The sequence below is a fragment of the Mya arenaria genome, chromosome 3, assembly GCF_026914265.1.
Source record: "Mya arenaria isolate MELC-2E11 chromosome 3, ASM2691426v1".
Classification (NCBI taxonomy): domain Eukaryota; kingdom Metazoa; phylum Mollusca; class Bivalvia; order Myida; family Myidae; genus Mya; species Mya arenaria.
Genome location: NC_069124.1, coordinates 74,828,884 through 74,841,442, shown reverse-complemented (window position 1 = coordinate 74,841,442; position 12,559 = coordinate 74,828,884). Strand labels below are relative to the sequence as shown.

General features: G+C 36.7%; 1 protein-coding gene across 1 annotated transcript; it reads right to left on the bottom strand.

Moving 5' to 3' along the window:
• Positions 1–556: 556 nt before the first annotated feature.
• LOC128229232 (uncharacterized) lies at positions 557–10,402 on the bottom strand. The gene is made up of 4 exons (XM_052940999.1): positions 10,318–10,402; positions 2,640–2,841; positions 1,848–1,978; positions 557–1,259 (listed from the first exon to the last, which is right to left on the bottom strand). Exons 1-4 carry the CDS (start codon positions 10,322–10,324, stop codon positions 1,210–1,212), a joined length of 390 nt encoding a protein of 129 aa, XP_052796959.1. The 5' UTR covers positions 10,325–10,402; the 3' UTR covers positions 557–1,209.
• Between the last annotated feature and the right edge of the window lie 2,157 nt (positions 10,403–12,559).

The following is a 12,559-nucleotide window of genomic DNA, read 5'->3' as shown; positions in this document are numbered from 1 at the left end:
TGCAAGTATTAATACTTGATGTAAGCCTAAGACTAAAGTTTACTTTTGATATCACACTTGACGGTTGATTTAGTGTTGAAAGCGTCTACAACACGACCAATCATTATTTATCAACATTTCAACGTTTAATAATGGCTTTCAATGTTAAATTGTTGTGTCTACTGAATCTTTTTAAAAGAATGAATATCGACTCAGTCAAAAATTTACATATGATCGCACATTTGGAATTCTGATTTTGCCACTTGAACCAAAGGTTTTCAAGTTATAAGTATCACGACAATATTGTTTTCGCTTTTAGTAAACAAACAATCGATAAAATCAAGGCATTGCCGCATTCACCACTTTCAGTGCTTCGATTATTACAAGGCCCTCGGCGATTTATTTATATCATTCACCATACTGCGGTTGAACAACTGCATTCAAATTCCATTATAACATCATGTGATAAAAAGGAAGTTATTAATGTTTGTTAATATATTAAAGAAGCAATTGTTATACGCAACTCATTTATTAAAAATACAACTTAATAATGTAAATTTCCCTTACTGCCTATGTAAACATAACGATAAGCTTAAATGTATTAAATTTAAATAAACCTTTTTTCCTTCATTAAATTATATTATATAATATTATGTATTTAATTTTAGATACGTACCATGTTTATACATATACGGAATACACTTGTATAAACCGAATAAACTGTCTGTTCTGTTCCATTCTGTTCTGTTGAATTGTTTTGACAATGATATGCACTTTCACTAATAAAAAGTAACGAATAAGGTATATTAAAAACATGTATATTTTATAAACATATATTGCAAGAATTACCATTTCTTGTGCATGTACAATAAACTAGTATTAATGTAACGACAAATGGTTGAAAATGTAATGCGTTCTTCTAGGATATGGCAGTTGAGTTATGATAGACATTTCGATGTTTTATGAGTATTGATTCTGGTATTTAAATCTTGTATAATGACTGTACATGTTTCTATGAGACCAATCGTCGGAAAGCTGAATAAAAGTTTCTTGTGTAAATGGTAATGGTGTCGGGAATGGTGTCGGGAGTGGTTGTGGTGTCGGGAATGGTGTCGGGAGTGGTGTCGGGAGTAGTAGTGGTGTCGGGAGTGGTGTCGGGAGTGGTGTCGGGAGGAGTGTCGGGAGTGGTGTCGGGTGTCGGGAGTGCTGTCGGGAGCGGTTCTACTAGCCTTATCCGTTGTACATCATGTTGGTCTGGCTGGCCATTACAACGCTCGTTTCTGAATGATAGAACAATATCTTTCTTGAACTTGATTCTACAAAAACATGGTGAGTAAATGTCAAGTGGACATTACGTTTTAGTTCAAACATTTCCACTCAAACAACCTCAGTCCAGGGCAACGACAGCGAAGGTAGAAATAAGTCTGTTTTATTTGTTTAAAATGAATTGTGTAACCGACTTGAAAGTTTATTGCCGAACCTCAGGTAGGTAGATCATAAAGAATGACTTCAAGGCCTAATGTGCGCATCAATTTTGTCGCGTAACGAAATACAGTGCTCCAAGTACTTGGCCCTGATGGACTTATTCAAGCGATTAACCACAAATGTACATAAACCACGCAGGTATTAAACCGGGTATTGAATTACAGAAATGCGAATCCACGATGATGCATCAATACAAAACTATGCAACCTCAAATGATTTTCCACACAAGCACTTAATATTTCAACTCTGCCAGGTCTATCTTAATCTATTTTTTAACTTATCAAAACAAAATATTTCTTATGAATACAAACTTGATAAATCATAAGATTTTGCTCTAAGAGCCAGACTGGTCAATTTTCAATGACCTACTACTATGTACTTACGAGGAGCTCCCGGGGAGTGGACAACTACGGTGCTATCCCTCCGAAAGCAGCAGCAGCCACAACAGCAGCAGCAGCAGCAGCACAAAACGATCAGGCCCAGCACCACCAACCCGGACACGATTGGCACCCAGCTTATATGTGTATGTTTGTATAATTTGAAATAAGTTACTGGTATGCAAACAAACATTGTTTAACGTAGATACCGAATAGTAACCCACATTTATATCGTTTATAGCCTTTATTTGTCAAAGCGTCCAATGCTATAAATAAATTTTAAATACACCAATTCGTTCATTTCTTTTTAATTGTGAAGCATACTTAACGTTTTGGCTGAAAGCCTCAATCGGTATATGTTTGGTCATTCTCATGCAATAGATACATATTGTCATGTATTCGGTGCAGTATACGAACATGTCAAGCTCTCCGCGCAGGACTGAGGAGGGCTGAAAGCCGTTATCAGTACATGTATTTGTTATTGTATGCTGTTAACACATTTATGTTTATATATATTACGCCTTCAACATGAATGAGGTAACGCCATTGATCAAGGACTGGTCACGCGGTGACCAATTTTTAAAAATGGGTCAGAAATCTTTAAATCGTAGCAAAATGGGGACGTGGTATATACTTCCGGGGTAAGTAGGTGATCCGATATGGGATATACGGGGTAAAGGGGACCATAACGATCGAGAGCTAAGCCCGAGCCCGCATATGGCTTCCTGCGTCCTGTATATCCCATATTGGGTCATCTACTAACTCCATAACTGATAATATTCAGTACGGTATACTTACATGTGTTCGGCGATCCAGCTCTTCACACAGGACTGGTTACGGTCGAAGGAGGGGACCTGGCGTAAGGGGTTGTTGCAGCACTCCTTCACCTTCGTGATGCCAAGGGTCCAACAGCAGTAATCCTGACATAGCTGGGATGAGTGGTACTTGCCGAACGGGTCCGTGTAACTGGAGCAACAGTCGGAACCGAACACGCCCCAGCCTGTAAAACAACAGACTATCTTTAATACGTTATAAAACGTGATCCGATTTTGTTAAGCACACTCTTGATCAAAACAATCATGTCTGTCTATCATAGTAAGACGGTCAGTTCAATTCAGCTGTTGTCATAAGCAGATTTAATACGGTTTCCTTAAAATTGAAATTGGAACAAACATGTCGCTTCTAATTAAAACTCATTTAGAAATGCTCACTGCAGCTCTACATAGTATAGTCTTTTGTACACTTCACCATAGGAATTCGACTATCTTTTAAAAGATGTTTTAGTTTAAGCTTTGATGATCGATATTTACTCTTCGATGCCATGGGAGGATGAACAGGATCTACGCCCGTATTAAAACCTTGTGCTTTGAATACATACTCTTCTATGCCATGGGAGGGGGAGTGGATCTAAGAGAGTATTAAATAGAAGTGTTCCAATGAACGAATATAATCGAAAATGAATTCGTTGGGCCTGAAATTGTTTGAATTTTGTTATCATCAATCAGCGATTCAACCAGCGAGCTTGTTTTCTTATTATCGGTCGGTTCATTTCTGCCAATTTTCCCTTTCCAGTTCATTTATACCACGGTGAGTAATTACGTGACTTCAGAAGAGTTCTCACACTGATCACAGCCGGAAACATACCAGAAAGTGACGTTAATTTCTAAAAAAAAAAATTTACAGAAAAGATATGAAAATATTTCTTAAGCTATAAAAGACTATGCTATTTTCTGGGTCTACACGTGTGATTTTTTCAGATTTGCTTGTATTTTTATGATGTAATTCTTGGCCAAAACCTTTGAAGAATGATTCAACGATTCCCGATATTTGTACTGGGACCAAACACAAGTGTACGATGGTATCTGGGTGGGGGGGACAATGAATGATTTAAAAGACATGGAAGTTAAAACACCCATAAAGCTATTTACGGTCCGTAAGCTCCTAGCAGATATATATAAAGTGAACACCCTGAAACAGACTCTGTAAAATGCTGTTATTTTACTTGTTTTACCGAACAGCAACTGACTGGACTAATATAATCAGAATAATCATGGTTTCTTTATTATCTCAAGTTGAATCAGTCTCTCTTTAACATCTGTACATTTAAATATCTCTGACACAATTACATTTTGAGGAAATCCCTTCTACATGTCCCTTTAAATTTGTATATAACTTACTGGTAGGTGGTCTGGGTTTTTATGTATATGTTTATATATAATCATATAATTGTATGAAGCAAAACGAAGAAACAGTCGCTTAAAAGAATCACATTTTTAAAACGTCGGTGCAATAAATCCGACAAACAATATATCAATTTAATGTGGCCATAAAGGTTTAATAATAATAATGCATACCAAAATTGCCTATGAACATTGCTATTAAGATCGGTAGATGTTGGAAAGGAACGCTTTGAGCAAAGAAGCATATGAGGTGAATTTGGTGGCAATTAAAGGACTGTAACACATATTACTCACAAATTAGCCCGGCAGATTAAGTCAATATTTAAAAAAATCCTTCAGTTTGTGATACAAGCATCAAGAGGTACTCCTCTTAGGTTACTTGTTTGAAAAAACCCGTTAGCCATCTTTTTTTTCAAAATGGCGGCAATTTTTAAGATGGCCGCCAATCTCTAGCGAGAAAAATTATTCTTAATACCAAAAATGAATAAGTAGTCCAAAATAATACATTTGCTTTTAAAGAGAAGCCAAATATAAAAATAAACTTTTTGTGAAGACATTGAGAGAGTGACAATTCACAACGAGGGCGCACACCACTGCTGATAAAGTCATTTTAGAGAGACAAAATCAGACATAGCTCGCCTAAACAGTCAGCCAAAAATGGTCTTAAAGATAACTTTCAATGAATTGACAGAATGCGCCAGCGCGGGAGAGTCAATCCAAGTATTATGGGGCATTAGGTATTCTGATGTTCAGATCGGACGGAAATTAAATAATACTGGATGAACGATCGGGCCAGGTGTAAGGGAGTTAGTTTATGCCCGAACCTAGTTGTTTACCATATCTGAATATGCTTTATTTTATAGTAACAAAGATTTATTAAGCAACTTATTGGAGTTGTGCAGATAAATATTATCACGATGTCAAGTGTGACCCCATTGAAATCTAACTCTCAAACTGATTGGAACAAATGTTGCCTTTGTCAGACAGACAAGAAAGGTGAAGATCTTAAATCTCCACCAACTCACTATTCATGTAGCAAGGAAAATGATGGCTTCTACATGTTCGCAACAAACATTCCCCTCTTTCAAGCCATCAACCAACTACCAATTATCTTAGATCCCATCCGATTAGATGAAGGCGATGGTATTGAAGACACATTGAGACGGAACAATGCCAAATATCACCAGAACTGTAGGTTATTGTTAAATAACACAAAGCTAGACAGGGCAAGGAAGATGGCAGCTATTAGTAAGATCTCTCCAGACGATGGACAAAGCAAGGTTAGAAGAACCAGTATTGAAAGTCGTGTTTGTTTTTTATGTGAGAAGGATAATCCAACATCTAAACAGCGCCAAGTCATGACAGTGCAACTTGATAAAAGGTTAAATGAATGTGCCCGAAACCTAAATGATGGAAGACTTTTGGCTATTCTTAGTGAAGGAGATTTTGTTGCACAAGAGCTGAAGTATCATTATTCTTGTCTGGCATCTCTGTACAACAAGGAGAGGGCTTACTTGTTAACAATTGAAAATCAAAATGACAGTGAACTGTCTCAAGAAAGGGAAGTATATCCACTTGTGTTTTCAGAGCTCATTACCTACATAGTGGAGACAAATACAAGTAGTGATGATCCTGCTGTGTTCCGTCTTGCAGATCTAGTCAGTCTCTACAAACAACGACTCGAACAATTAGATTAAAGGAACACGTGCTTGCAGAAATTCCAGAACTTGAAGCTCATAAGAAGGGAAGGGATGTTCTTCTAGCTTTCAAAAAGGATATCGGTGCAGCCTTGTCACAAGCGTCCAACTATTCAGAAGCAATTATTCTTGCCAAAGCTGCCAAGATCTTGCGAGGACACATGATTGACCATATATCAGGTTTTACTGAAGGATGTGCTGAAAGTGCAATTCCTTCCATACTTCTTCAGTTTGTGTGCATGATTGAGCATGGTGCTGATATAAAGTCACAGTTACGATATGGTGCATCCATGGCTCAACTTTTACAATATAATTGCTATGCTAAGTACCGCGAAGGAGCAGCAACTCACAGGCATTCAAAAGACCGTGAAACCCCATTTGCTGTCTTTTTAGGAATATCTGTTTAAGAAGAAAACAATACTTGGTCGGCCCACCATGCCTACAAGAAAAGAGGTCCAGTATTTGAAGGTATAACATCGCTGTTACCTCTTCTTCGTGACCAAGCCCATTCAGTGGCCACAATACGGCATGTCATGGCTAAGATGAAAGAAACGGTTTCATACCTGAATCAATTTCAGACTCCTGTTATTGCTGCTGACCAGCCAATTTACTCATTAGCAAAACAGATACAGTGGCATTGGCTCGAAAAGTATGGTGAAGACAAGTTTGTCATTATATTTGGGGGTCTGCATATTGAAATGGCGGCGTTAAAGTCCATTGGAACACTCCTTCAAAACAGTGGATGGACAGGAGCCATTGTTGAGGCAGAGATTGCTTCCTCGGGAACAGCAGAATCCTTTCTCTCTGCTTCAAGTGTCACTAGGACACGGCAAATGCGCCAGGTTACTGTAAGCACTCTCTACAAGCTACTTAAAGACGCCTACAGGATGTAATGTTTAGAGGCCAATGCACAAGCACAGGATTTGCTTAGTTTCGAAGACTGGTGTAAAAGACGTAAAACTGAAAGTCCACAATTTCAATTCTGGAATCTAGTGTTGACAATGGAATTAACAATCTTGTCCCTAGTCCGTTCATTTCGAGAAGCAGTTTTTACTTTATACCGGCAATCGCTGTGCGAGTTGATACCATTCTTTTTTTGCAAACAACAATGTGAACTATGCACGATGGCTCCCCGTTCATCTCAGAGACTTGATGTTACTTGAGCATACACATCCTCAGCTAGCTGCAGAATTCCATAACGGAAAATTTGTTGTTCACAAATCTAATCGTTAATTTTCAGCCTTGGCTATTGACCAAGCTCATGAGCAAGCAAATGCTGTTATAAGGTGATGGTGGTGCCATTGGTGTGACTGAAGACCCATCTGCACTACGACGGTGGATGGTTGCTGGACCTGAAGTCAGTCATTTAGTTGCTCAGTATGAATCGGCATCTGAAGCCAAGGATGCAAATGAAAATACCAGACATCATGAACAGACAGAGCACAAACAAAAGGCTTTCTTTAGTAAAGTACAAAAGCTATACACTGTAATGAAAGACATGGGCAATCCATTTATTGAAGAGACTGGGGATCTTTTTACACTGGATACAAAACATATTGCCCATCCTAGCGCTGCTGGAATGGTTGCTTCACATTATGATAATGATAAAACTCGCTTCAATGAGTTCCTAAAAGGGATGGATACAGAGGTGTGTACTTTTTATCAGCCAATCAAGAAAAACAAGACAGATTTCTTTCGGCAAAAGACAGAGCCGAAAGCGGGTGATTCAAAGGAAAAAAAATCTTAAAGGACGACCGTCGTCTGTTCTCTACACTGTTCATATCCTGCCAGTCTAGAGAATGTGACCTGATGGATTTTTATCGGCATGAGAATCAGTCTTTTTCCGCTGCACTGAGAGATAATGGTAATCTCCACAGCTGTCAGAAATCACAGCTTGCGACCATTCTGGAGACTGACTTTACTCCTAATGACACTGAGCCTGAAGCTGGCGTCATCATTTTAGACGGATCAGCCTTAATCAATTCATTGCCTGCAAGGATATCGAAGACGTTCGAAGACTATGCAGCACTAGAAGTAGTTCCAAAGGTAAAAACATACAGTTGTACTTACACAAGAATAGATATTGTGTTTGACGTTTACTTGTCGTCCAGTTTAAAAGCTGAAACACAATCAAAGCGAGGCATAGGCGCTAGACGCAGAGTGACTGACAAAGGGAAAATTTCACAAAATTGGCGTAGCTTCTTGAGAGATAACAGCAATAAGACTGAGCTATTTAACCTTCTGGCGGAAAAAAATTGTGAAGATGTGTCCAAATAACACAGTTATAGTCACTTAAGACGAGGGTGTTGTCTGCAATCAGTCAATAAGTCTCGATGGACTCAAACACTGCAACCACGAGGAAGCAGACACAATAATATTCTTGCATGCAAAACACGCTGCGGCAGATGTTTACAAAACCATTTTGATAAAGCAAGTGACACAGATGTGCTTGTCATTGCGGTCAGTGTTCTGCCAAGTCTGCAGCTTCTTGGTGTAGAAAAGCTCTGGGTCGCATTTTGTCAAGGACAAAACTTGAGTTGGATTCCCATACATGATATAAGTACGTCAATTGGCCCAGTAAAATCTAAGGGCCTTCTATTTTCCACGCTTATAATGGCTGTGATGTCGTATCTGCATTCCGCGGTAAAGGAAAAAAGAGTGAATGGCAAACATGGAATGTATGCCCTGAGGCTTTTACTGTTTTTACAAAACTCAGTCAGTACCCCCCAACAATGACGAAGAAGATCAAAATATTCTTGAGAGGTTCGTAGTCACTATGTATGACAGGTCTAGCGCCACTGATAGTATTGATGAAGCAAGACTCGAATTGTTTGCTCGAAAACATAGGCCATACGAATCAATTCCTCCAACACAAGCAACTCTTATTCAACATGTTAAGCGTGCTGCATACCAAGCAGGTTGCATATGGGGCCAATCAACTATATGTCAAATGGAAACCGAAAGCCCTGCTGACTTGGGTTGGAAACAGCAAGATGACATGTGGCAAATATTTTGGACAGCACTTCCGCCAATTGCTCAAAGTTGCCAACAGCTTACAAAGTGTGGCTGCACAACTGAATGTCGTGGCAGGTGCAAGTGTTATCGATTCAGTCTCCCTTGTACAGCTCTATGTTAATGTAATTGTGTAGGTTAGAACATATTTAAAGACAGGACTAGTTCTTGAATTTAAGAGAAAATAAAAGAGGAAACAAAAACTAGAAGAAAAAACAACTATAAGAAAAAAAAACAGAAAAATATGTATCATAACCAGGAAAAACTTATTTTCCTTTTTGTTGAATATACATACAATGAATATGTATAATTTCTGATAAAAACCCATTTAGTTTGGTCATGCATGCCAAGTTAAATAATAAAAACAGTAATTTTTAACTAGAATTGCGGCCATCTTGAAAATATGGCCGCCATTTTGAATTTCACGTGGCTAACGGGTTTTTCCAAATGAGTAGACCCAAAGGAGCAAATATTTTTAATTGACAGCTAGGTTGCACAAGTAACTCAAGGAACTGTGTCTTTCGTATTGTCAAATTTTGTCCAAATTCAATTTGTCCGCTCTCCTTCTTGAACATTACTTAGTGTTTATTGGCATAACATTCCGACTGAATCACATCGAAAGCCAGATCGCATTATTAACGCTTGACTTTTGGCCTTTGATTTTTCAACAGGCTTAAGGTAATCTCACTTTTTTATGGTTTGGTTTAGGTTAATATATTTGTTTTCCTTTTTAAAGATAAAAATCAAGTATAAGCAATTAATTTTGCTAAAATATATGATACTTAAACCTGTTACGCTTCAGATATTTCGAGAAATTAGACCAAGGGCTACAATGTTGAAGGACAGATTGTCTTGAACAAGTTCGATTTACAGCCATATCATTCTTTCCACTCTGAAGTACAAGCTCTTGAGTTTGTTACAATTTGATCATTTTTTTTTATCCTATCTCTCATTGGAGCATTTTTTATCTATTCTTTAACAGTGTCAATAGTAATGGAGAAAATATCCGAATCGTGTTTTTAATAAACAGCCAGATCGCATTTTTCACGCCAGAGTAATGATTTATAAATTGTCAAAACTTGACCAATTTCAGTTTGTCCGTTCTCTAATGTTAGCATGTTTTATGAACACCTTACCAGATGTTATAATGTTAATAAACACCTTACCAGATGTTATAATGTTTATAAACACCTTACCAGATGTTTTAATGTTGATGTGCAAACTCTCTGAAATTATTTCAATTAACAACATCATCACATTTAGCCCGGCAGATTAGTGAAAAAATCGTTCACATTGTGGTACAAGTTCCAAAATTGACATGGAGAAATATATACAAAAATTAGTCTAGATTGGATAACAAATGCTTAAGTAAGGGAGCGGACATATGAGTGGGACGCCGCGGAAGACGCAACGGACGACGATTATCCCGGACAACTGTCATGCATTCATGTAAAGTAGTATTTAAATCATTTGAGCTAAACATGCTATGGCAAATTTACAGTATAGTTCGTTTATGGCCAGTCTCTGCATATACATAAGCATTGGTAACTAAAACTAACAATGCTGATCAAAGCCAAAGGTACTTACATGCCATCAAAACGCACAGACATGAAAATCACACTTTTATTCCTTCCATGGTACGTATGATTGAGTATGTTTAAATGCGACGTCGCTATTATTGCCGTAACATTCTGACGTAGAGAAAGGGATTGGCAAATGTAATATAAATCAGGTATGATGCCCGAAAAGGGTCATGCAGTACAAATATCTATACAATATTTTGATTATTATAACTATATTTCTACAATTTCATTTTTTCGTTCGAAATATATAGCCCTTGGCGTCAAGCTATACATTTATTGAGATAGAGGATATTTGTTTATTTCAGTGTAAGATCGTATTTTATTTCACGAGTGAAAATATGTTTTTCTATGATCACGAGTGAATTTAAATACGATCTTACACTGAAATAAACATTTTTTCTGATTCTTTTATTCTTATTTTCAGAGTTTTATTAGGTTTTTTTAATTTATTTCTTAATTACCCCTTTTTTTGAAAAGGGTGTTATTAACGCCGTTACCCGTGGGGCGCCCCTCAGGCAAAATTATAGCTGTCAACTTTTCTTTTTCCTGTTTGTTGAGAAAAACTTCTCTGTTGTCTGAATTTTCCGGGGAGTTCGTTTTACGTTTAACAACGACAAACAGTTCAAAATACATTTGAACGATGATATAACATTGTTTGTTTATGTTCGAACAGTAGTTTTCGTCTGTAATTTGTTTGATATGAAAACAAATGTTTGAACATTCAGCTTCAAGATCAAGAAAACGTTTGAAAACTGGGATAACCGGTAATAAACGGTTAGTTGTTAATTTCCAAATATATATTTATTTAAATTTATAAAACATTTCTTAAAATTTACCAATATTTTCTAGTTCAAAGTGAAATGTTCTGTTTTGATCAAGGGAAAGTTACTACAATGGATTTTAAAAGTAGCTCTGAAAGTTGATATTTTCCCTCCTTATTTTGCAGTGAAAATATCAAATTGATATTTTCACTGTTGTTATTTCACTGATAAAACCTCATATTTCATCGAAAAGCATGAAAGAAACTGTTTTTTGGGATATCTTCAGCCTATAGATTTTGCGCTTATAGAAATGTTATGGAATGACATGTTTGATTGTGTTTCAATCATTTCATTTGTAGTTTGTGAGACAACAATTTCATCACTTTCCATATTTTGATTTCAGTCAGAAATTTAATTAATCGTATAGTGCATATGGAACTTCAGACATTTTCAATGTGAAGTCACTACAAAATACTACAATTTATGTACGTGTAGAAGGATTTCTTACAGGATTTGCCTAATTTCTTGTCAAAGTTCAATAAAACGCTATTTACAATGTTCTATTTGCACTGAATATGCAACCCTATAAGTCATGGTAACAATTTCTGAAAATGTGATCAGATCAATACGGTAAATATGTAAACCCAAAAAGTCATACAGTGCAGTTTATCGCGATATACCTTTTTGTATGAATGCTGTTAAACTCCAAACACGCCGCTCCCTTTGAGGCACGATACAATTTTCTGAAAATGTAAAAATCTTAAATAAGAATCAGCTTTATAAAGTATGTATGGCAACCCAAAAGGGTTACACTGTACAAATGTATATACATAATTTAAATTATAATTGTAATTATAAATCTACATTTATATTTATTCATTCCATCTTTATATTTCTCTCTCTCTCACTCTTTCGAATAAAACTGTGCTAAAAAAAAAAAAAAATCATTATCATAGATATTTTAATGCTCCAGAACAATAGTCACGTTTAGGTCTGTTTCCCATAATTTTAAAGTGACTCGCTCATGTTTTAGACCAAATAATAGTTTTATCCGTATTGCATCTGAAAACACTTATTTAATCATCCTTTACTCTAAAATATCGAAATTGCAGAAAAAATACAAATATAGTATAAAAATCAGTATTTTGGTTTTAGTGGGGTGCGAACAGTGTGTTTGCGGGGAAGAGGGGGGGGGGGCTTGCGTGAGAACATGAGTTCGTACATGCGTGCGTACATATATATATTTCTTTATAAATAGAAACATACAAATTCATAATTTAAAAGAGCACAGTTATCTGAACACTGCATTTAATTATTACTTGTGTTCATTTTGAAGATTGTGAAAACAAGTTCAGTTTTCTCTTTAACCTGTCTGCTCGAAACCATTACCATTTAAAATCTTTGCTAGAAGTTGACAATCTGAAAATAGTTGAATATTGTTAACGCTTTACCACCATTATAGTCCTGCTAACATGTATGTGATTC

Excerpts from the sequence above, each read along its gene's own strand:
- LOC128229232 (XM_052940999.1), bottom strand. Across the intron at positions 1,979-2,639 it reads AGCTGGATCGCCGAACACAT|CTGGGTGCCAATCGTGTCCG; the intron begins GTAAGTATACCG and ends TACACATATAAG. Across the intron at positions 1,260-1,847 it reads CCACTCCCCGGGAGCTCCTC|AAACGAGCGTTGTAATGGCC; the intron begins GTAAGTACATAG and ends TCTATCATTCAG.